At 40.7% G+C, this 23338-nt stretch overlaps 1 protein-coding gene across 1 annotated transcript in view; it reads right to left on the bottom strand.

Moving 5' to 3' along the window:
* LOC127422163 (protocadherin-16-like) overlaps nucleotides 1–23338 on the bottom strand; it is a 247653-nt gene that overhangs the window by 5086 nt on the left and 219229 nt on the right. The window contains exons 12-22 of the mRNA XM_051665501.1: nucleotides 21049–21898; nucleotides 18813–19052; nucleotides 10579–10704; nucleotides 10204–10413; nucleotides 6582–7448; nucleotides 6163–6276; nucleotides 5862–6073; nucleotides 5400–5551; nucleotides 3635–3765; nucleotides 2892–3178; nucleotides 2159–2297 (exon numbers count right to left, since the gene is read on the bottom strand). Coding sequence (XP_051521461.1) covers nucleotides 2159–2297; nucleotides 2892–3178; nucleotides 3635–3765; nucleotides 5400–5551; nucleotides 5862–6073; nucleotides 6163–6276; nucleotides 6582–7448; nucleotides 10204–10413; nucleotides 10579–10704; nucleotides 18813–19052; nucleotides 21049–21898 — 3328 coding nt within the window. The remainder of the gene's footprint in view (nucleotides 1–2158; nucleotides 2298–2891; nucleotides 3179–3634; nucleotides 3766–5399; nucleotides 5552–5861; nucleotides 6074–6162; nucleotides 6277–6581; nucleotides 7449–10203; nucleotides 10414–10578; nucleotides 10705–18812; nucleotides 19053–21048; nucleotides 21899–23338) is intronic.

Genomic DNA, 23338 nt, shown 5'->3' with positions numbered 1-23338 from the left:
CTCTTAAAGGTGCAGTATGTAAGATTCAGAAACCCTTGTTATTAATGACACCTGTGGCCATTAAGTGAACTGCAGCCATCTACCAGTTGCACGTGATCACGCACACACTCCATAGGGACGCGAGCATCGACCAAAACAATGACGTAATGTACAAAGAGGCTGAACGTGATTCACCGGCATTATGCTAACAGATGAGGTAGCATAATTAAAATTACACAGTTATGATTGTTTTACTACAAACTTTGAGACTGCATATTATATTTGACTTTCCAGTGCTGGAACAGGACTAAAACAAAGTGTGGATATAGGTCTGACTATGCAAGACTGTAGTTTGAAGTAATCACTTTTCATTGCATGATACATTGACTGCATTTATACGATAACCTATGTCAGCGTTAGCTAGCTAGACAGCTTTATCAATAGCTGTTAGCTAAATTTGGTGGATGATGTTAGTAGCTTTTTATAAAATAGACTGTACATTATAAATATGTTGACACAATTAAGTATTGATGTGATTCCATCACAACTGTCATTTTTAAATATCGATGTGCTATTGTTTTATAACAATAGAATGTATATATTTTCTGTATAACCAAGTTACGTTACACTAATGAATGGAGCTTTTTGCATTATCTTGAACATTGTCTAGCATTCATTTCATGTGTTATTGTAGTTTACCTTGCTGAATAATTACAGATTAACATTGACATTAACCTGACTTTTAGTATAAAGAGAAGATCGTTGAAATTATTTGAAAGTTACAAAGCAAGGTAGCTTGCAATTCGTCAGCGTTAGCAGGCAAGATCAAGTTAGCTAAAATTACACAGATCAATCCTTATGGCACTATATTTCACATGCTTTGCAGATATGTAAGCTTACCTGTCCAATAAGAAGAACGCCAATTCAGGGTCGGTTTTGATCCCCAAAACCGAACGAAGGTATCTCTAGAAATCAAATGCCCTGCCGATGTTCACTCTAGTTTTCACTCGACCACGATCACGTTCCCACTTAGCCAGACAGGATTCAGTAGATAAATGTTTATTATTTTTTTTAATTATTTTTTTTTGGCTTACTCTGAGTTTGTGTAGTAGTCGGTGTTGTGCTGGGAGCCGGCCGTTTGCTGGATTCCATCTCTAAGATAACGTTACCTAGTGTTGCAGACTGTTGTCGCTGTTGAATAGCGGAAGAGAAGCTATTACTTATCTGAGGAAAGGCTCTCGGGAGCGCACATAAACGTCACATCCTTTGGATTTTCCCGGCAAAAGCGACCCGCTCCCTTCACATGAAAATCAGTCTACAGGCTTTAATAGGCAACCTAGGAAGTCCGGGAAGGGCTCATTTTTTAAGTTGCGTTACAAGCCGTTCACACATTTGCAAAAAAAAAAAGGCGAATATTACATGGAAATTGTTACATATTGCACCTTTAAAAAGAACCAGACTAAATAAATGACAAATACAGTGAAACATGTAGATTCACAAAGATTCATGTCACCTTCACATTGTATCTGTACACTATGTACCTTTTTTTGTCGACTTTTGTATATGGTCTCAGCCCACTTTCATCATTGTTTTTTTAAACCCAATGAGTTTTTATTAAATTTAGAAATGTTACGTAAATATATATTTGTATAATATTAACAACAACAACTGAACTATTGGCAGTGCACAGAAGGAAGACATTTTTGTTTGTGGTTGAGTTTACAATGGCCTTTTAATGCAGAGAAATGTTCTCATCCACTCTTCTGTCCACAAAAACCCAGTGTTATGAGGCTACTTTAGATTTGGATAGTAACTTAGCATACAGTATTTGGAATTTGCAATTAGTTAATCTAGAGCGCTGTAAATATATTGCGCTCAGCTCCTTAGCCTCATGTGTGCTTTGAGTATCTGTAACGTATGTGTAATACTCAGAGAACAGAGCTTCGCACATACAGTAAGTGCAGCGAGTAGAGCTTGCAGACTATTTATTTTTCAATTAAATCACTGCCCTTGGGGTTTCATGATCGCACAACGCAATATCGTGATTTTGGTTTTATTTCGATAAATCGTTCAGAGCAGGCTGATTTAAGCTGTTTTTTTTTTTTTTTCAGCAGGGATTTGAAAATGATCTTGATAAATGACAATAAGCACAAAGCAACAGAAAAAAAGTACAACTTACCATTGCTTTGGTCAATGTAGAACATGTCTTTTGTTGACACAACCCTGTATGTTATCCTTCCGTTCTCTCCAGAGTCCTTATCTGTAGCGGTTACTGTGATAACTGAGCTTCCCGCTGGTGAGTGCTCTGCTAGAGTCACCTGCCAAATACATTAATAAGCCTTAGCACTGACTGTTTTGAGCAGTAAACAGCATACAGATATTTTTCAATTTACCCTAAGAAATATTTGTCATGTGTTCACAGGCAATATTTTCCAAATACAGATGTAGAGACTGTATGTCTCTTTGACATTTAAATAAAGTGCAGGTTCTTAAAACAATATTAAAGTTTGTGTAAAATATCTGTTATTATTACATAGCTCGCTGGAATAATTAATTCTCACAATCGTGGCATTCTGGGTTCAAATATTGTTGTGTAATGACCATGCACCCAATTTCCAACATAGCTGGTCTCTTTTATCATTTCAAGGTCTCTTTCTTTTTAACTTCTCAATTTAAACCCATTAGGTCATGTCCATTAGGTCAGGGTCCTGATCAATCTGTTGGTGTTTATTTTGTGATAGTGACCAGCTGACTGTACATTATACCGATTATTACACAGTTACTTGTCAAATAAATGTACCACATTTTAAAAACTTTAAACTAAATGTTATTCAGATCTTATTTTGGGTCTATGTTCAATATAACCTTCAATTATACTTCTTAAACCTGTGACCTCTCCTAATGTTTTGTACCTCATAAAGGTCCTGTGAGAAGACTGGAGCATTATCATTCACATCTTCCACAAGTACAGTCAGATTTGCATGACTCTGTTGCTTGGAGTCTGAAGAGCTGATGGTCAGTATGTACCATGTTCTCTCTTCAAAGTCCAGAGGGGAGGTCAAGGACACTCCTCCTCCATAACGGTGTATTCCAAACTTCCCCTGAGAGTCAGAGTCCAGGAGAAGGGAGTAGGACAGAGGAGGACCAGAGTCCACATCATTCCCTGTGACCTGAGTGATCACAGTGCCAATCAAGGTATCTAGAAAAATAAATAGACAAAAACAATCAAACACGATAATCCAGTGTAAAATAACATTTACGCTTTCTGCTTTTGATTGCACATTTCATAGTATTGATGGGACAGTCTAAGCCACCATTGTCTTTCTTGCATGGTGATCTTGGATACTAACATTCTGCCTAACATCTCCTTTTGGAACAACATTAAGGTGAGAAATTGATGGCAGAATTAAAATTTTTGTGTAAACTATCTCTTTAAGTGTTGTCGAAAAAAAAAAAAAAACACCCACCATTATTGGACACATTGTTCTACATCAGTGACTGGAAATAACTATTAAAGACTTTGGCGAGAAAAACGCCTAGTAATTGACTCAATCTTTCAGCACGGTGTGCCTCATTGTTTGTCTGCCAGAAAAAATAGGAAATTTAGCTCATTGAGTACAGCAGTGATACTGAGTTCACACAGCAGTCAACTTACTCTCAGGGACCCGCACTTCATGTGGAACAGGGATGGTGGGACTATTGTCATTCAGGTCTATGATGATCACTGTGAGAGTGGCAGAACCTGCTAACCGAGGGGTGCCTCTGTCTGTCGCCATAATAACCAGACTGGAGAAACAACAATAAAATCAATGCCTCAACATACTCAGGTAAAAGGAAATTACAAACTGAGATGTAATAGTAGAAGGAAGAACTAAGCAACAGAGCTGTTCAGTCATGACTTTACTTTGTAGGCTAACCCGGAAGGGTTACAACATAAATTACACACATATTAGGGCTGAACGATTAATCAAAATAAAATCGAAATCGTGATGTGACCCAGTGCAATTATCAAACCGTGAGGGCTGCGATTTAATTATATAAGTAAATAGTCTGAACATTCTCCCTGCTGTGTTCTGCTTATGTTCGCATTTGTTTTGTCTTAAATACATGTAAACGGGGACAGTGTATTACATGTGTTTTCAGTTGTTTCAGAGCGTTCTGTGCTCTATACTTACGAGTTTTATCTATCTGGTGCCCTGAGTGACAGATGTACTCTGAGTTTGTTTCGGTGTACTAATGTGCGCTGAGCTTATCATATTTAAAGCACTGCAGGTTTACTTTAAATGCATATTTGCATTATTTTACATGTTTGGCCGCTACACTTTATTATACAAATATAAAAAAAAAACACTGACATAGGGTTTTTGTGGACAAAAAAAGAGTTAAGAGCATTTCACTGCATTAAAAGGCTGTTGTCAACTCTACAACAAACAACAGAAACTTAATTTCCTTGAGTTTTCTGCCACAATAAAAACTTCTGCCAAAATCAGGCTTGAGGGTTTAACATGACTCTATAGCAAATATACAAATAAAAATGATTTGACTTGACATGTTAACATGATTCTAGTGTGATAATATCACTTACTAATCTTGTCTGCGTAAAGTTAACCAGTATTTTAACATCAATGTCTTGACAACGGAGCACCAGTAAACCCTGTAGGCCTAAATCCCAGTAACTTTCGACTGATATAAAGGAAACCAAAAAGAGTTGCAAGGCTTTGACTTTTCAGTTTCATTATTGTCTTCTGTTATCTTCTGTTACAGTCATGTTATCCTGTCCATGATCAGATGTACAGAGAAGACACAATGGAATGTGTGCGTGTTTGCATGTTCGCTTCAGTCCGGTTCTCAATAACCCTTTACCTGCCTTAAGAATAAACATAATGAGTGATATAATTTTTTCAATGATGTGCAACCTGTACATATCTGTTAATATCTCAGAAAATGTGTTTTGGGGTTTCATGACCCTTTAAGAGGACTCAAGTGTAAAATACCTTTTCTAGAACTGTATTTCTGGTCAGCAGTAGAGCATGGGCAAAAATGGTTAAATTTTGGTTAAAAAGATTCACTTACATGTTTCTTTTTTTCAACCACAAAGCTGTTTTTGCTTTTAAAATGCAAGTTGCTAATGAGTTGCTGCACAAGGACTGTGACGGTTGTTTAATTTTTTCAGTATGTAAACTCACATCCTTGTGGTAGTTGTAGTCCTTATTATGCACCTTGTTAGCAACTTAATGTGTGCAGTTTTATGTTGTATGACAAAACATGAAAGTTTCTACAAGTAATGTTGACCACGGATGTTACTCATAAACCAGAAACAATTATTTAAAAAAAAACAATAGAAAATTCTGAGGGAACCCACGGCTCAAAACCAGCCATTCTCTTCTGGGTTTAAGGACAGCTCTATAGTAGGCACATACTTGGTCTGTGTCCAGATCTCTCTGTCCATAATGGCAGCAGTGGATATACTGCCTGTGACGGGGTCGATCTTGAAAAGGCTGCTCATGGACGATGACCTTATGGAGTAGGTCACCTGCCCATTCTGACCCTGGTCCAGGTCATTCGCCAGCACCTGAGGAAATTGCCGGTGAAATTGGAAATGAAAATACAGGCAGATTTGCAACACCTGAACCACTAAGCAATTTTGGGCTTGGAAAGCAAATTGTTTGAAGGAAAAAAAAAGTTGAAAGAGGGAATCGGTTGTGGCTATGTGGGACAGCTGAGCCTATATTCCCATCATAGACAATAACAACATTGTGGGAAAAGTGAAGGAAAAACTTTTGGCTCACAATGAAAATATGCAGAACTACTCTATAACTCCCATAACTTTACACTTTACTGAAGAGTCAGCCACTGTGAAAACAGAGTAGAGGATACTGCACCTGAATGATAGGATGATCATAGCCCTGGGCCTCGTGAACATAAGCAACATAGTTGTGAAGATGAAAACGTGGTAAGTTGTCATTTACATCCTGCAGGAGTAGGTTGACTGCCATGAAAGAGCTGGAAGATGCGGTTTCTGCCTTGACCACCAGGCGGAGTCGAGAGGTTTCCTCAAAGTCCAGACCTGTGGAGCTCTCAACCCAAATCTCACCTGAGACGATGTAAAGTCATAATGAATGTATTAGCACTATTGGTCAGATCTTTTTGATTAGAAAGTATAATGTAAAGACTCAATCATACCTGTGTGGGTACTGATGGTAAAGGACTGCTGCTTGTTGCCACTGAAAATGCTGTAGTTGATGCCACTGCTAGAGCCATCAGGAAAGTGAGCTTGTATTTGAATTACTGCTGTACCTATGAAAGACAAGACCTTTACTTATTACAAAAATACTTAGTTTAGAATCTACACATATTGTACTTGTACCATATTTTTTAGAAACATCTACACACAGTGGCTCAAAAAAATATTTGGACAAAAATGCATGAATTTCACTGCATTACATAACATCAAATCAAGCAGCATTCACTTTTCAAACCAAACGGACTTCACTTTTCTTAAATATTTCTGTAATTACTTTTAACCAGCTGGTCCCAACTAACATCAGTTGAACTATTTCCTTTAAAGCAATATTATATTTCTGTATATGCTGTTATCACACCTTTGGCAGCATTCTCCTGCAGACTGACATCCCTAGCGCTGCGAGAGAAGCGGATGCCCTGGTAACTCTGCTCTCTGATGTACACGACCACCACTCCCAGAGAGGACTGCGATGGGTTACCCTGATCCATGGCCTCCACAATGAGAGTCCGCTGGCTCTGGGTCAGTGCGTGGAGCTTCTCAGTGGCTTGGATGTCCCCCGTCAAAGAGTTTATTGTAAAGCCTTTGACTGGGCTTGCGAACCGATAAAATACAGATCCATTTGCACCAAAGTCTTTATCTTCAGCTCTCATAGTGGCCAACACTTTGTTGTTGGAAATACTAGTGCTGGAGACATTGATGATGAGCGGGTCTGTGATAAAGAAAGGGGCATTGTCATTTATGTCTAAGATGTGGACAGTCACCTGAGCAGATGTATTACGGGGGTTGGAGGCTGAGGAGTCCACAGCGTAGACTTGGAAGCTGTAGGAGGCCACCTTTTCTCTGTCAAGAGCTGCCGCTGTAATGATGCTACCAGTGTGTTGGTCCACAATGAACATGCCTCTGGACTCAGGACTCAGGAAGTAGAGCAACTGGCTGTTGGACCCTTCATCCTGATCTGAGGCTGAAACTTTTAGAACAAGATAGCCATCTGGGGAATCTTCTGATACATCTACAGTGTAACTGCTGCTAGGGAACACTGGGCTGTTGTCATTCAGGTCCAAGACCTTAATATCCAAAGTCACAGTGGTAGTGAGGGATGGTGTACCCTGATCCTGTGCCTCCACAGTGAGAGTGTATCTTGCTTTGGATTCTCGGTCCAAAGGCCTGGAAGTGGACAGCACACCGTATTTCCAGTCCAAGTGGAAATCACCAAAATGGTCTCCCTCTGAGGAAAGAAAGATATAAAGACATAATTTGTTTAGTTGTACCTTTGTTTAGGCATTGCAGTTAAACAACAATCAACTGATTTCATCACCACTGAAAAAGTAGGGATATACCGATGCGCAGATACTTCAAAAACTGTAATTCACAACAAATGACTAATTATCAAAATTTGTAATCATATTATTTCATAGAAAAAAGTAATCACATTACTAATTACTTTTAAGTAACTTTCTAAAACACTTTTCACAGAAAAGCTTGTTTTCCTGCTCAATGAATTCAAAATGTAAATATTTCCTTCATGTTCATTGACTCGTTAGGGGGCGAACGCCCTTCAGCTGTCACAAAATGCAAACAGATTAACATATTAACATAATTAATTTTTTAAATGTATTAAAAAATAAAAATATTATTTTAGAAATATTTGTAACCCAAGTACTGAACTAACTGAAAGTCAGTAAATGTAATCTGATTACAAGATTTTAACATGTAATGCATTACTCTATTTTTCCTACTAAAAAGTAAAGAAATTAGATTTCAGTAATTAATTACTTTGTAATTAGACTACACCCAACACTGGTTTTCTGGGGCCTGGGTAGCTCAGCAAGTAAAGATGCTGACTACCACACCTGGAGTCACAAGTTCGAATCCAGGGCATGCTGAGTGACTCCAGTCAGGCTTCCTAAGTAACCAAGTGCCCCGGTTGCTAGGGTGGGTAGAGTCACATTGGGTTAACCTACTCGTGGTCGCTATAATGTGGTTCTCTCTCTCGGTGGGGCACGTGGTGAGTTGTGCATGGATGCCGCGGAGAATAGCGTGAATACTCCACACGCGCTAGGTTTCTGCGGTAACGCGCTCAACAAGCCATGTGATAAGATGCGCGGATTGACTGTCTCAGAGGCAGAAGCAACTGAGATTCGTCCTCCGCCAGGTGACTCTACCCTCCCTAGCAATCGGGCCAATTTGGTTGCTTAGGAGACCTGGCTGGAGTCACTCAGCATGCCCTGGGATTCTAACTAGCGAACTCCAGGGGTTGTAGCCAGCGTATTTTACCACTGATCTACCCAGGCCCCCATGTAGCTGTTTCTTAAATATGTAAGGCTACACAAGTAATTGTTTTAAAATAAAATTAAGTCATCAATCTGCAATGGCACTTATTTAAGTTTTAAAATTTAAGTTTAGCGTTGTAAGCAAATATTTATTTCTATGCAAAAAATGCTATTAAAAATAAGCTGTCTCAAAAGCTAATAGAGATTATTTCATTACACAAAAAAGGTCATGGCTAAAAGTACATATCCAAGGCAATTCAATTTCCAATAGACAAAGTTGGCAGCACCATTCATAATTTGTTTTAATATGGTACAACAGCAACCTTCTTGGGGTGTGGAAAGCAAAACTTCACCAAGGGAAATGTTGACTTGAATATTCAAGAAGTAATTAGGAAAGACCTGTGGAGTCCTGGAAGAAGGTTTTATAGACGTATGACACTAAACTGTAAATGAGTTTTAGACCCATGGGCCAGCAGTACGTCTGGAGTAAGATGACAAGGTAATGACAAGAACGACACTATCCCCACAGTCAAGCACAGAGGTGGGTCAGTCCTGTTATGGGGGTGTTTTGCGGCTGCAGGAAACGGCTATCCTGACTATGTGACTGACACCATGGATTCTTTCAAGTATCAGGCCATTTTGGCATGAAAAATGTGATGCCTTCAGTGCGTAAATTGAAGCTCGGTGATCACTGGACTTTCCAGCAAGACAATAACACCAAGGATACATCCAAGTTGTCCAAGATCTGGTTCAGGGATAGGTCATGGAATGTCCTTAAATGGCCCTTTCAGTCCATCATTAAAATCCCATTGCAATCCTTTGCTGGGATTTCAAGGAAGCAGTGGCAGCACAGAAACCAAAGAATGTCAAGCTGGAAGCTTTTGCTCATGAGAAATGTGTAAAAATTCCAATAGAGAGGTGTCCGAAGCCTGAGAACACTTACCTGAAACATGTATTTGTGTTATTAAGGATAAAGGATGCTCCACAAATGATTGACTTTGGGGGTTGAATATTTTTGACATGACATTTATGGAGAGAATTAGTTATTTTTTATTTTAATATTTGGGTAAACTGAACTCTTTGTTCTCAAAATCACTCAAATGTGTATTAAAAACTTACTTTGACTGTTTACTGAGGTTTTAGTTGATGTGTTTTAATTCACATCACCAGAATGTATTGCTGGTCAGGGGGGTTGAATAATTTTGATTGCAACTGTAAATAATTCAAATAATAAATAAAGATCTTAACGGTAGTTCCATCTTGTAAAATTCTAGCAGTGCAAAGCTTACAAATGGCCACTCTGGTAGGCTATTTATTGGCTGTTTTTAAGCAATCTTCCGATGTCTGCTCAAATAGATTATATCATCCGATACCAATTATTGCCCTATACATCGGTGCATCACTACCTCAAAGGTTACGTTTTTAATATTTGAGCAAAAACAGCAAACAAACCAGCAAAAATAATGCTAACTTGTTAAAATTGTTTTTTAAATACAATAAATGTAGTCCTGCCTCAAACTTTCGCTATTGCCTGACCCACACGTACGTTTCAACATTAAAAGAAATACACAATTCACCTTTAAACAGTCCATGGAAAAGAGTATTATATGTCATTTGTAATCCCCTTTTCATTATCATAAATATATTTATTTACCATATTACATAGTAGTTGCAATGTAATTACATATGTAAACAGGTCAGGTATCCTACCAGTGATTTTGTAGTGCACCACCCCACTGTCCCCAGAGTCTTGATCTGTAGCTCTGATGGTGAAAAGATTCACAGGCTCTTGGTTCTCAGGCACCTCCAAGCTGTAGTATATTCTCCCAAAGACTGGTCTATTGTCATTCTCATCCAGCACTGTGACGCGCACTGTGGTCTTAGCAAAATTGGGTGGAGAACCACCATCTCTGGCATAAACTGTTTATGAGACACAAGTTGTAAACATTTGCCTAACTGTGACATGACACTGGCAGCAATACAAAACACTGCAATTATAAACCTAGCTATAAGAAAGCATATCTGAGAACTATTGCTGAATAAATTCTCTGTTGCACATCAGTTGTTTTCTGTCTAAGGTAGTACCTGTCACAGTATAAAACCCTTGGGCCTCCCTGTCCAAAGCTTTGGTCATTGTTATGACTCCTGTCACCGGATGGATGCTGAACTCATCTCCTACAATGCTTCCGTATGTAACAATTCCATTTGTTCCTATGGAAAAAAAACAAAGAAAATACACCCATTCAGATATCTATTCAGTTTCCAGGAATACTAGCCCTGCACAGCATCCATTCCAAATTATCATGTCTGTACAGAGACTTCATTCTTAAAAGACTGGGTTTACTCTGTATTAGTGTTAGGGAGTCAACTCCAAAAGAGTCGATTCCTCGATTCTGACTCGTCCTAGAATCGGAGTCGACTCTGATACAGGAATCAATTATTTTGTTCAACTCCGTAATTTTATGAACAGGATGTTGTGATTGGTTTAAAATAAAGAATTTCCATTTTAAGAACCAATCACATCCTCTTCAAACATCTGTTGTTTGGTGGGATACCACCTCATTCATCATGTGCGTTTGAGTAAGAGATAATGTGCATGTGTGCAAAAGAGAGAGAGGGTGTGACAGATTTTAAAACTTTTGGAAGTTTGTGTAGTATTACACCAATGCAAGGGACAGTGGTAGGAGAAGATTCTCCCGGTTTGTCTAGTTTCTATATGACAATAACCCAGCCTGTTTCTTGTTATTTTCCCTCTTAAAATTGGATATGAGCAGAAACTAGGGAATTACATTTTTACCAGTCATTTTAAGGTAAATTTATGCAATGTCACTAATTTGAACAGTCCTAAAAATGTGCTGTTATAATAGCAGGAGTTTATGTCTTCATGTCACACATTTTAAAAACTCTTGAGTTTGTAATATTCACTGGGCCATCAGAACATATGGAACAGGAAACACTATTAACTTACAGGTAAGCTAGTAATATTTTATCAAAGCAATAACCACTCCACTTTATCTTAATTAAACCCACTGCTATTTAATCTGTTGTGGCTGAGACTGTTGAGTTTACAAAGCTGCCATTTTAAAATTTTCATGTTCCACAAAAAAGCAATTTCACTTACCATGCTGTAAGTGTCAGGAATACCCAGACTCAAAGATGGTGTTGAACCCAGCGGCAGGAGTTTATTGCAACTAGAGCCCGACCGATATGGGATTTTTGAGACCGATACCAATTTTAGAGAGGGAAAATTCACAGATTACTGATATGGTGGCCGATATAGTTAATTTTTGAGCTAGAATGAAAACAGAACTTTTCTATGTGGATTTTTCACCGATTTTGCACTGATATGACTATGCAAAGGTACTCAGAAGGCTGCATTCTTAAATATTTTTATCAAAGAATATTTGACATTATTATTATACATTGTCAACAAATTCTAGAAATTAACAATGAGAAAATAAAGAATAAATAAAAATACAATTAATAGCTTAATAAACATCAGTGCTGTATGTTTAGTATCAGTCAAATGCTGACCGTTTAAATAAAGAATAAATAAAAATAAAATAAATAGCTAAATAAACATCAGTACTGTTTAGTGTCAGTCAATTGCTGTCCATTAAAATAAAGAATAAATAAAAATAAAATAAATACCTAAATAAACATCAGTACTGTTTAGCATCAGTCAAATGCTGACTATATTAATACTGCCGAGTCAAGATAAACAGCGGCAGTGGTGTTACACCGTATTCTACTATACAAGTTCAGGGGAAACTTTCAATGGTGGAAAACCAGACTTCTAAATATTACATTTTATAAATGCAATGACTGGAATTGTTCGGTTGAAGGGAGTACCAAACTGTGAATCCTGAACAAAACAGTTCGGTGAATACATGTTTACTCATTAGCTTCCACTCAGCTGACAACAATGAAAGTAGCTATGTGGTTAGCTAGTTAGCTTTAAGCTTGTTGTCATGGAGCGTAAAAGACTGACATTGTTTATTTTACTTTCCAGCATTGTGTCTCACCAACTAGGTAACAACATAGCATGAAATCAGCACTCACCACACACAATCCACCTCCACACCGTTATCTGCTGAGTTACAAAAATATGCTCTAATGTTTACCTTTCAATCTGCTACATTACTGACTGCACTGACAAACTAACATAACAACCAGACATGAGTGACATGGTGGTCAGGGACAATGTTAACGTTATATTAGTAATATTGAAAAGGGAAAATTATGGGGTCATTGTTTATTAACTTGACAGTATGTATTTCACAAACTAGTTAACAACTCACCGACAAACAGCTCAACTCCACCCTGTCTGCAGAGCCACCATCAGCTCAGCTCTGTAAACAATGGAGTCAGAGCACGCTCTGCTGGACATACTACGTAATGACACCAATTCTAAAGCATTGTTTTCTGCATTATATGTTCTGAAAAAAGTTTTCATTTCGGCACATATAGGTAAAATATACGCCAATACCGATATATCGGTGAAAGGCTAATATCGGCCAGGCACTAATTGCAACACAAACACAAAACAAACAAAAACCAAAAGGTGAATTGTAATCAAACTATTTGGTTCACATGTGTAGTGACGAGAAGTGATGAAGGACTGGGATAATTCTGAAGATGGATATTCTTAAGGTGGCGAACGTACAATTGGGTGCTTACGTAGGAGAGGATGATATCGGGATCACTGGAGTGGAGAGGAATCGCTGGGAGATTGGGATCGCTGGAGTGGAATCGCTAGGAGTCTTGCGAGGAGGATGCTTGGAGGACCAGGTAAGTGAGTCTGTATTCTTTGTCGAGACCAGCCAATGATTTAAAGTAGAATGAGGTTTAAGTAGAGGAGCTGATTGATGCAGTGATGAGAGGCAGGTGCAGGTGATCAGTAATCAGGAGAGAGAGAGGGTTGAGTGAATGTGGCAGAAGGGTCATATGGATCCGTGACATTACCCCCCCATCTACGGACCGCTCCAGAGGGACGAGTTTCCCGACGCCGTGGCTGACCTCATCCATGCGGAGCTGGTCGGTTAGGGTAAGAATCGTGGAAGTCGGAGTGTAGGGTTGGATGTCATCTCGTGGAATCCAAGATCTTTCCTCGGGGCCGTAACCTTCCCAATCCATGAGGTACTTGAGATGACCCCTGCGGTGTTGGGAGTCCAGGATATCTCGGACTGTGTAGACCAGTCCGTCTTCTAGGATAAGCGGCTGGGGGGGGGGGGTCGTCAGAAGGATCAGGAGAGAGAGAGACGGGTGGTAGGGTTTTAGAAGGGAGACATGGAAGGTAGGGTGAATACGATATTGGGGGGGAGTTGGAATAGGTAAGTGACAGGATTAATTTGTCTGGTGATGGTAAAGCGACCAGTGTAACGGGGACTTAGCTTTTTGCATGGGAGGCGTAACCTGATGTCCCTCGTGGAGAGCCACACCTTCTGCCCAGGTTGGTAAATGGGAGTTGGGTACCTCCGGGCATTGGCATGGATCTTCTGGTGACGCATAGCTCGCTGCAGGTGGCGGTGAGCTAAGTCCCAGACCCTCTTGCTTTCTCTAAACTAATGGTCAACAGATGCGACATCAGATGGTCCTCCAGACCAGGGGAAGAGAGGAGATTGGTAGCCGAGTACGCACTGGAAATTACTTTACTCCAATGGTTCTGGCGGTGACGGCAGAAGGTTCTGAGGAAGCCTTTCCGTTGCTCTGCGGATGGTATCCCGATGTGAGGCTGATGGTCACTCCCAAGAGAGAAAAGAAAGCCCTCCAGACTCTGGAGATGAACTGGGGACCTCGGTCGGAGATTATGTCTTCTGGAACACCATAATTTTTGAACACGTGGTTAAAGAGCACCTCTGCAGTTTCTAGGGTGGTGGGAAGTCCCTTGAGAGGGATTAATTTGCAGGCTTTGGAAAAATGATCCACGGTCACCAAAACGCAGGTGTATCCCTCAGAGGAAGGCTGATCAGAGATAAAGTCAACCCCTAGATGTGACCAGGGTCAGCGCGGGACGGGCAGCGGAAGGAGTTTACCGGTAGGAAGTTGTCGTGGAGTTTGAGATATTGCACACTCCGGATATCCCTGGACGAACCTTCGGACATCTTTATCCATGCGTGGCCACCAGAACCGGTCCTGGATAAGCGAGAGGGTCCTATTGGTCCCAGGGTGGCCAGTGCCTAAGGAGGAGTGTACAGAGTCAATGAGTGATAAATGTTGGGAAGAAGGGACATAAGTTTTGTTGGCGGGGCACCCCGATGGAGCTGGTTCAGTGGTGGTGGCTTCGCGAATGCTATCATTCAGGGACCATCAGATGGGGCTTACTACGACGTGAGGAGGGAGAATGGTGTTAGGTTCCTCGGGACTCTCTTCAGGTGTGTAGAAGCGGGAAAGGGCATCCGCTTTGGAATTCTTGCCACCTGGACGATAGGACATGGTGAAATTGAATTGCGTGAAGAAGAAGGCCCATCGTGCCTGGCGGGGGTTGAGGCTGACGAGCCTCTCTGAGGACCTCGGGATTCTTGTGGTCAGTCAGCACCAAAAAGAGATGTTGAGCCCCCTCTAGCCAATGCTGCCACTCCTCCAGGGCCAATTTGATAGCCAGAAGTTCCCGGTTTCTGATGTCGTAATTTTGCTCCACCGGGGAGAGCTTTCTGGAGAAAAAGGCACATGGGTGAAGTAGAGATGGTTTCCCCTGCTGCTGAGAAAGAGCAGCTCCTACGCTGTACGTGGAGGCGTCAACTTAAAACTACAAATGGTTTGTTTGGATCTGGGTGTACAAGGAGTGGGCTGAGGTGAAAGCGTCCTTAAGGAGTTGGAAGGCGTGTGAAGCCACGGGGTTCCACGGTAGTGTTTTGGGTTTAGATCTGAGAAGGGAGGTTAATGGAGTAGAGAGGATACTGTAGTTCCGAATGAAACGACGGTAGAAGTTGGCGATAAAGAGGAAGCATTGGAGCTCTTTGATGGTGGTAGGAGTGGGCCAGGATTGCACAGCCTTCACTTTCCCTTCGTCCATCTGAATGCCCTCTGGGCTGATGATGTAACCTAGCAACTGGAGGGAGGTTTGATGAAAGGAACACTTCTCAGCCTTAAGGTACTGATGGTATTCTCTCAGCTTTTCCAACACAAGCGCGACATGTAGATGATGGTTGGTCTCTTTCTGGGAGTGTACTAGATGCCGTCGATGTAAACAAGGATGAATCGATCAAGATACTCTCGAAGCACCTCATTCATGAAGCCCTGGAATATGGAGGGGGCATTGACCAAACCATATGGCATCACCAGGTACTCATAGTGGCCGGTCGGAGTCACGAAGGCTGTCATCCATTCGTCCCCCTTCTGAATCTGAATGAGGTTGTACGCACTGCAAAGGTCCAGCTTAGTGAAGATAGTGGCTCCTCTCAACAGTTCCAAAGCAGCAGGGACGAGGGGAAGTGGGTACCGGAACTTGACCGTGATCTTGTTGAGGGAGCGGTAGTCGATACAGTGGAAAGCACTGGGGTCCCCACTTCAGGACATCACCGGTAGACCAAGAGATGACGGGGGAATGTTGAATGAGCCATGGATGTCCCAAAACGATGTCAGTGGTGGAACTCTCCAGAACCAGTAGGGTAAAGTCTTCAGTGTGCATAATTCCTACTTGGAGTTTGATGGGACCCACACAGTAACGTATAATGCCCCTTCCTAAAGGCTTGCCGACTATGGAGTGTATTTGGAGCTTGGGGTCACATGAACGTCTTTGGAGTTGGAGCCAGTGGCAGAGCGCGTCCAAGATAAAGTTGCCGGCTGAGCCAGAGTCGAGGAGTGCGGGTACTGATAGAGAAGAACCTCCTTGGTTCGAGCCCCAGGCGATAGGTGGTGAGGAGAGCGTTCTCATTCCAACCACTGGATGCAGCCAGAGTGCGGAACTTGAGGGCATAGTCGGTGATGGAACTGATACCCTGACAGAGATTATGGAGTTGTTCAGCTGCTGAAGTGTCACCCTCAGGACGTCCAAACACTTCCTTAAAATGTTGGATGAAGCTATCCAGTGACTGTGTTACTGGGCTGTTTTGATCCCAGAGTGAATGGGCCCACTGTAGAGATAATATAAACAACTTTCGCACGCTCTGTGGGAAAACGATGCGGCTGCATCTCTAGGGCGAGTGAACACTGCAGTAAGAAGCCGCCGCAGTCCTCCACCAATCCAGAGTAGGGCGCTGGATTCACCACGGGACTGGTGGAATAGACCGGAGAAGAAACTGCGGAAGTGCTAGGCGAGGTCGGAGATTCAGAGGGATTTGCCGGAGGGATGAGGGTCAGATGGATCCGTGACAGTATGTTCCATTTAAAAACAACGGTCCAAATTAATATTTTTCAAAAATTTTATTACGTCTCCATAATATGCCTATTAATAGTTATTGCAGTGAATCGAGCAAGAAAATATGTGCGATTTTTTTTCCATTGGCATGGAGACCATCTAGACTAAAGTAAGCTTCTCCTGTCCCACTAATGTTAGTGTTTGGATTTGGGTAGGAGAAACTGGCCAGCAGTTACAGAAAAACTTCAATCAGACACAATAAGCAGTGGATTGAGTGAGCTATATACGAGTGAAAATTAAACTATGATTTTTATAATTCCATTGATTTTCTGCTCATGCCTGACAAGCAATTTTGAGGGGTGAAAATATGTCACTTGGGAAGGCACTGCCCACTAATGGTCATTCCTGGTGACGACCCTGAATTTTGAAACTATCCTGATAGTCAAAGAGTCGATTACTTTGACTCCAAAGGCTTGAAATCGAACACCCCTACTCTGTATAACTGATTTTCTCACAAAATGGGTAAACAGAGTGGCGCACCCTGTTTTTATTTGTTTGTAGTTATTATTGCTTTCTAAGCAGTTGGCCTTGCCCCTGGTGTTTGGATGGCAGTTTGCGTGCAAAAGGCAAGCAATCTGGCAGAGTGTCAACCGTTTACCTCGCAAATTTTTCATGGAAAGAAAGTTTATGATCCTTCTGTTTTATTTGCCCCTGAGTAAGTCCAGGAGAATGCCGTGCTCCCCTTCCCCCTTCCAGTTTGGCTGGCAACAATTAAAACCACACGCTTTTATTTAAGATGGGTTTGGCTCTGACGTGCAGTGTTTTTAGGGAAATGTTAACCATAAACAAACATTCATGTCACTTTTAATGGGGTTGATGTGACCACCGTAAACCTCACATGGTGGAAAGGAGTTTTACTCATGAGACTCAATGTGTGTGTTCTAGGGATCTATGTATAAAACTACATATTTTCGAAATCAACTATTGGTGGGTTGCCTGAATGACTAATTTTCTTAAAGAAGCCCAGCATAATTAGGTTGCTTTTGGTTTCACTTGACTTGAATTGGATGCATTTTTTAAGGGTGTTTACACAAGACATGTTCTTGCATTCAAAAACAACTACGATGGAGTGCAACGGAATGAATAAGAATGAAGAGATCTCAATGCATGTTCAATGCCCATGGCAGGACACTCAAAACACAGTACGAGATGCAACACAATGGCCAAAGACATCCATCTGAATGTGTATGGCTGTTGCAGCAGTGCATTAAAAAGGGATGAATTTAAAGACACAGGGTAACAGCTAAAGCACAGCACACTAATTAAAGCAACACATCTAATATATCCAAAATATATGGATATATATTCAGGACAATTCAAATACAGGCAGTACAGTTTACAATATATCAGCAAAATGTAAATACATACAAATATAAGAATGTCACTTACAATGAAACAGATCTGGAATAGTTAAAACAGATAGATAATTACAGTACTGTGCAAAAGTTTTGTGAAAAATGTTGATAGTGAGGATGCTTTCAAAAATAATGCCATGAAAACTTTTGATTTATCAATTAGCTTCACACAAATTGCAGCAAACATAAAAAAAAACAAAATCAATATTTGGTGTGACCACCCTATGCCTTTAAAACAGCACCAATTCTCGTAGGAACACTCGTGCACAGTTTTTCAAGGTTGTTGGCAAATAGGTTATTCCAAACATCTTGGAGAACTTACACAGTTCTTCTATGTATTTAGGTGGTCTCAATTGCTTCTGTCTCTTCTTGTTATCCCAGACTGACTCAATGATGTTGAGATCTAGGCTCTGTGGGAGTCATACCTGTTTCATGACTCCTTGATCTACTTCTATTCTATTTGCAAAAGGAATGTTTGGAAATCTAAAATTGATATTTTCTATTGACACACTAAAGCAGAAGATATTAAATAACCATCTTAAGACAAATGTTTTTGTGCCTAAGACTTCTGCACAGCACTGAATATGTTGAGGAGTATATTTTACCTTGATCCAAGTCAGAAGCTGAAACCACCAGCACAGTGGTTCCTGCAGGCTGATTCTCTGCAATAAAAGCTTCATATTCACTTTCCTCGAAGTATGGTGCCTCATCATTAACGTCAATCACCTGAATTGACAGCAACTGGGTGCTGGAGTGCTGTTGTACACCGTGGTCCTCTGCTACTATGGTCAAGTTGTACAGGTCTTGCTCTTCGCGGTCAATTGATCTATGAATAGACAGAGACCCTACAGGGGGAAATATGGAAAAATATGTGAGATTACTTAAATGTATTAAATGTCTGTTTAAGAATAAGTTGTTCTGCACTGCATTTAAACAACTTGTTTTTAACAATTTCTAGAGAAAACTTGAGTGGTCCTTGCCGGGGGCGTTGCTATGCATTTGCCAAGGTGTTCGGCATGATTTTTAGCACACTGTTATGTGGTTGCATAATTGCTCAAGATAAAAAAGCCCACCCCCAATTCTCTATAATATTCTGGTCCCTAAATATGGTTCAGCTCCCTCCTCAAATGTAAGCCTATGGGATTTTTTCCACCTGTTTTATCATCCACCAGGTGAAAATTGCAAGTCTGATCGCTTAGAAAGTAAAGGTGTGGTCATGTTTACCTTTGCATGGTGAAATTCCACGGGCAAAGAACGCATGGGCGGATGTTGAGCACATGTGAAACCAGCAAAAAATAATTGCCAAGCAGCGTCTTAATACTTAGCACTTAATACTTTGCGAGAGTGATGAAGAAACTTGTTGCTAAAATGATGTCATTGTCCACTGTGAATATTCAGAGAAGCTGTTTACGAAGCACCGCCCACACAGAGGTTTTTTGAAGTCCATCATGCAATATTCACTATCGTGCTGATTCCCATTAAGATGACTGTATTTTGCCCACAGAATTTGGCAGTGTGAAGGTAAAGGTTACTGTGCCTTAAAAGCACACTTCTCCACAACAAGCCACACAATTAGAGGTATCATTCCGCAGCACAAACATAACAAAAATAATAGTGCTAGTGATGTAATAATGATGCTTGCCTTAGCAAGCCCCACTAATAACGGAGCAATGATGTCAATTGTTAAAGAACGCCAAAATAAACCCTCTTGCATTTAAACCAAGCCTCATTCGCATGCTCACATCACAAAGATTGATGTACAGCACATTTTGGAGCACACTGTGATCTTGCATAAGATTTACACAGTACCACTCCCAGCACAGAGTGAGTTGACGCCTTTCTGCTGTGTTTACAATGAGCGGAAGTCATGCGGCGTATGTAAGTAATATGACAGCAGATTACGGAGACATTTTTTTTCCATGCAGAGCCCTCCCTCCCTACCTGAATGCTGGCTGTGCCACTGTAATAGCCCAACTATCTGGCTACAGTTTATGAGTTTTTTCCACAGCAAACAGAGAGCATAAATAAGCACTCTAGACACGCAACAGCCCTGCCTGTCGTGCCCTGCTCAAATTTGAGGGTGCCAGAGCCCCTGTCATTAGCCTACCACAAGCAAGCGGTGCTCCTATTGATCCAATCTCAATTTCATGCCTTTAAAGGACCAGACGCAATGATTTAAAGCAGGCTGCAAAGGCATGATGGGAACTGGGACACTAGAGGGTGTTTTCACTCTGTTTCAGCTTATTTTTCCCTCTTGTAGCTCATTCGTTGTAGCCCATCTGCCTCAAGGTTCGACGTTTTGTGCATTCTGAGATGCTACTCTGCTCACTACAACTGTACAGAGTGGTTACCTGAGTTACCGTAGCCTTTCTGTCAGCTCAAACCTGTCCGGCCATTTTCTGTTGACCTTTCTTATCAACAAGGCTTTTCTGTCCGCAGAACTGCCACTCACTGGATGTTTTTTGTTTTTGGCACCATTCTGAGTAAACTCTAGATACTGTTGTGCGTGAAAATCCCAGGAGATCAGCAGTTACAGAAATACTCAAACCAGCCCGTCTGGCAACAACAATCATGCCATTGTTGAAATCACTGAGATAAATTTTTTTCCCCATTCTGATGGTTGATGTGAACATTAACTGAAGCTCCTGACCCACATCTGCATGATTTTACGCATTGCACTGCTGCCACACGATTGACTGATTAGGTAATCGCATATATAAGTATGTGTACAGGTGTACCTAATAAAGTGGTCGATGAGTGTATATCTATATTTATTAGACATTGCATTGCTTTATATTAAGTAAACATTATACATTTTACTGCACCTGCAAATTGGTTTACCTGTATCAGGGTTGAGGCTGAACTTCCCCCCTGTGTTGCCACTCTGAATATGGTACGAAACTCGCCCATTCTCACCCTGGTCTGCATCTACAGCCATAACGTAGACCACGACAAAGCCCAGAGGTTGGTCTTCCATCACACTCACTACGGATGGTGAGATTAAGACAGGTTTGTTGTCATTCACATCAGTAACAAAGATGCGAGCAGTGACTGATCCACGCTGTCGTTGACTGACATCGGGGGCTGAATCAGTCGCCTGAACAACCAAGAGAAGGGAAGAGATTCTTTCATGGTCTAACATCTTTCCCAAAGACAGAATGCCTGTAGTAGGATCCAGAAACAGAAGGTCTGGGCTGTTTGGCCACTGTTGCAGGATGGAATAGTGAACTTCGCTGTTGGGTCCACTTCCATCTTTATCATGGGCCTGGAAGGTGTAGATAGTGGACCCGGGCTCCATGTTCTCAGGTACGACTATGGTGATTGGGTCTTCGGGAAACTGGGGAGCATGATCGTTGCTGTCCTGGACATCAATTACCAATGTAACAAAATTAATTTTAGGCAGGGGCATGGAAAGGTCATCCACTTCAACCTGAAGGGTGTATCGAGGAGCTTTTTCGAAGTCAAGCTCCCGAGCCAGGTAAATATCACCTGTCTGACGTTCTACCACAAAGGTCCCATCACGGTCTGTTCCTCCCACCACAGAATACGTGACCAGGCCAGCATCAGGAAGGGTCTGAGAATCAGGTGATCGCACAGATCCAACAATAGAACCAGGTTTAGCACCCTCAACAGAACTCAAAGTTAACATTTGGAAGTTAGAGGTGGACGACCCCTTGCTTGAACTGAGAATCTGCAAAGAAATATAAATTGCTTACAATACAATGAGCTAAAATAAAAAATACAAAGTAAAATGCCTTTTCATTAGTGAAGCTGCAGCGTTCTCTTCATTGCTCTATGCCACTTCATAAAATACTATTTCTTTATATTATAAATGTAGATTCAGCAGAACTGAACTTGCAGCTACGTTTCTGCTATACAGTACCACACTGTTAATATGGGCTCCACTTATGTGCTGCTTATGTGTTCTTTGTGAAACAAACCTTATGTTGCAGCACTACGTATTGTATGTACTGCTTACGAAAATGGTGTGAAACAAGATTAACGCTTAATGTTTGATAAGTTCATTTGATAACAGAAATTGAGTTAATGGACTTTTTATTTATCATTCAAAGGTTTAAAAGCAACAGAACTTAACAGAGTCCCTATGATTAATGGTTTCGAACAGTAACATACTGCAGCTCACATTTTTCTTTTCTTTTTACTGGGAATGTATAACAAAACTTTTTTGTGGCTTTTGTAAGCTCAAACAACAAGCCGGCTAGCATTAATCAGAATTAATTTGATGGGTCTAAGACTGCCAGGAAAAATAATACTGGATTAAAATAAACATAATCAGAATAGGAAACTGTTAGAACATTAAAATTTTGCAAAGGGGCATATTCTTTTAAAAAGCACACATTTGACAGAGTTGTAGGCTACTCAAAAAGACTTCAAAGCAAAAGCACCTCACTTCCTAATATGGAAGCATGCACAGTTTTGTTTTCACAGATGAGACATTGTTTTGATAGTTATGAGAGACTGTGAGTGTGAGTGCACCAGAGTGAGAGAAAGAAAGAGGGATACAGACAGAAAAAGACAAAGAAATGGACAAGCAGCTGGCAAACAGACAAGCGAATGGCAGAAAAATAGTGACCAGATTAGTCAGATTTGTGAACGAATCATTCAGACCAGTTTTGTGAACCTGACTAGCCGATTCACTGAAAAGATCCGACTCAAAAAATATTCATCCATAAAATTAGTCCTTTTTGTGTTCCATGGAAAAAAGTATGTCTAACAGGTTTGAAACAACTTACAGTGAAAGTGACAAAATTTTCATTTTTGGGTAAACAATACCTTTAACATTCTCAAACAAAAACTAGTTGTGCAACTTACGCAAGTTGCTTTGCTTTAAATCTGCATAAAGAGTATTTTTCAAATAAAAGTGTGCATTGGCTCACAACACAGGTTCTTATGAATATCCTCTTAATTTTTTTTTATTTTTTTTTTTACCATGATTAAATCATCCTTATGCATCAGGATCATTAGTATATTGGCAGTCATGAGATCTCTTGAGGCCAAATCCTCTAATGAAACATAATAGGATAGAGGAATAATTAATCCCACATTAAGCAGCAAATGACACGTCAAGGCATGTTCCAACAAAAAATGAACATGAGCTCACTACTTTTCA

This window comes from Myxocyprinus asiaticus, chromosome 31 (genome assembly GCF_019703515.2).
Source record: "Myxocyprinus asiaticus isolate MX2 ecotype Aquarium Trade chromosome 31, UBuf_Myxa_2, whole genome shotgun sequence".
NCBI classification, from domain to species: domain Eukaryota; kingdom Metazoa; phylum Chordata; class Actinopteri; order Cypriniformes; family Catostomidae; genus Myxocyprinus; species Myxocyprinus asiaticus.
This window is presented reverse-complemented; position numbering and strand designations above follow the sequence as displayed.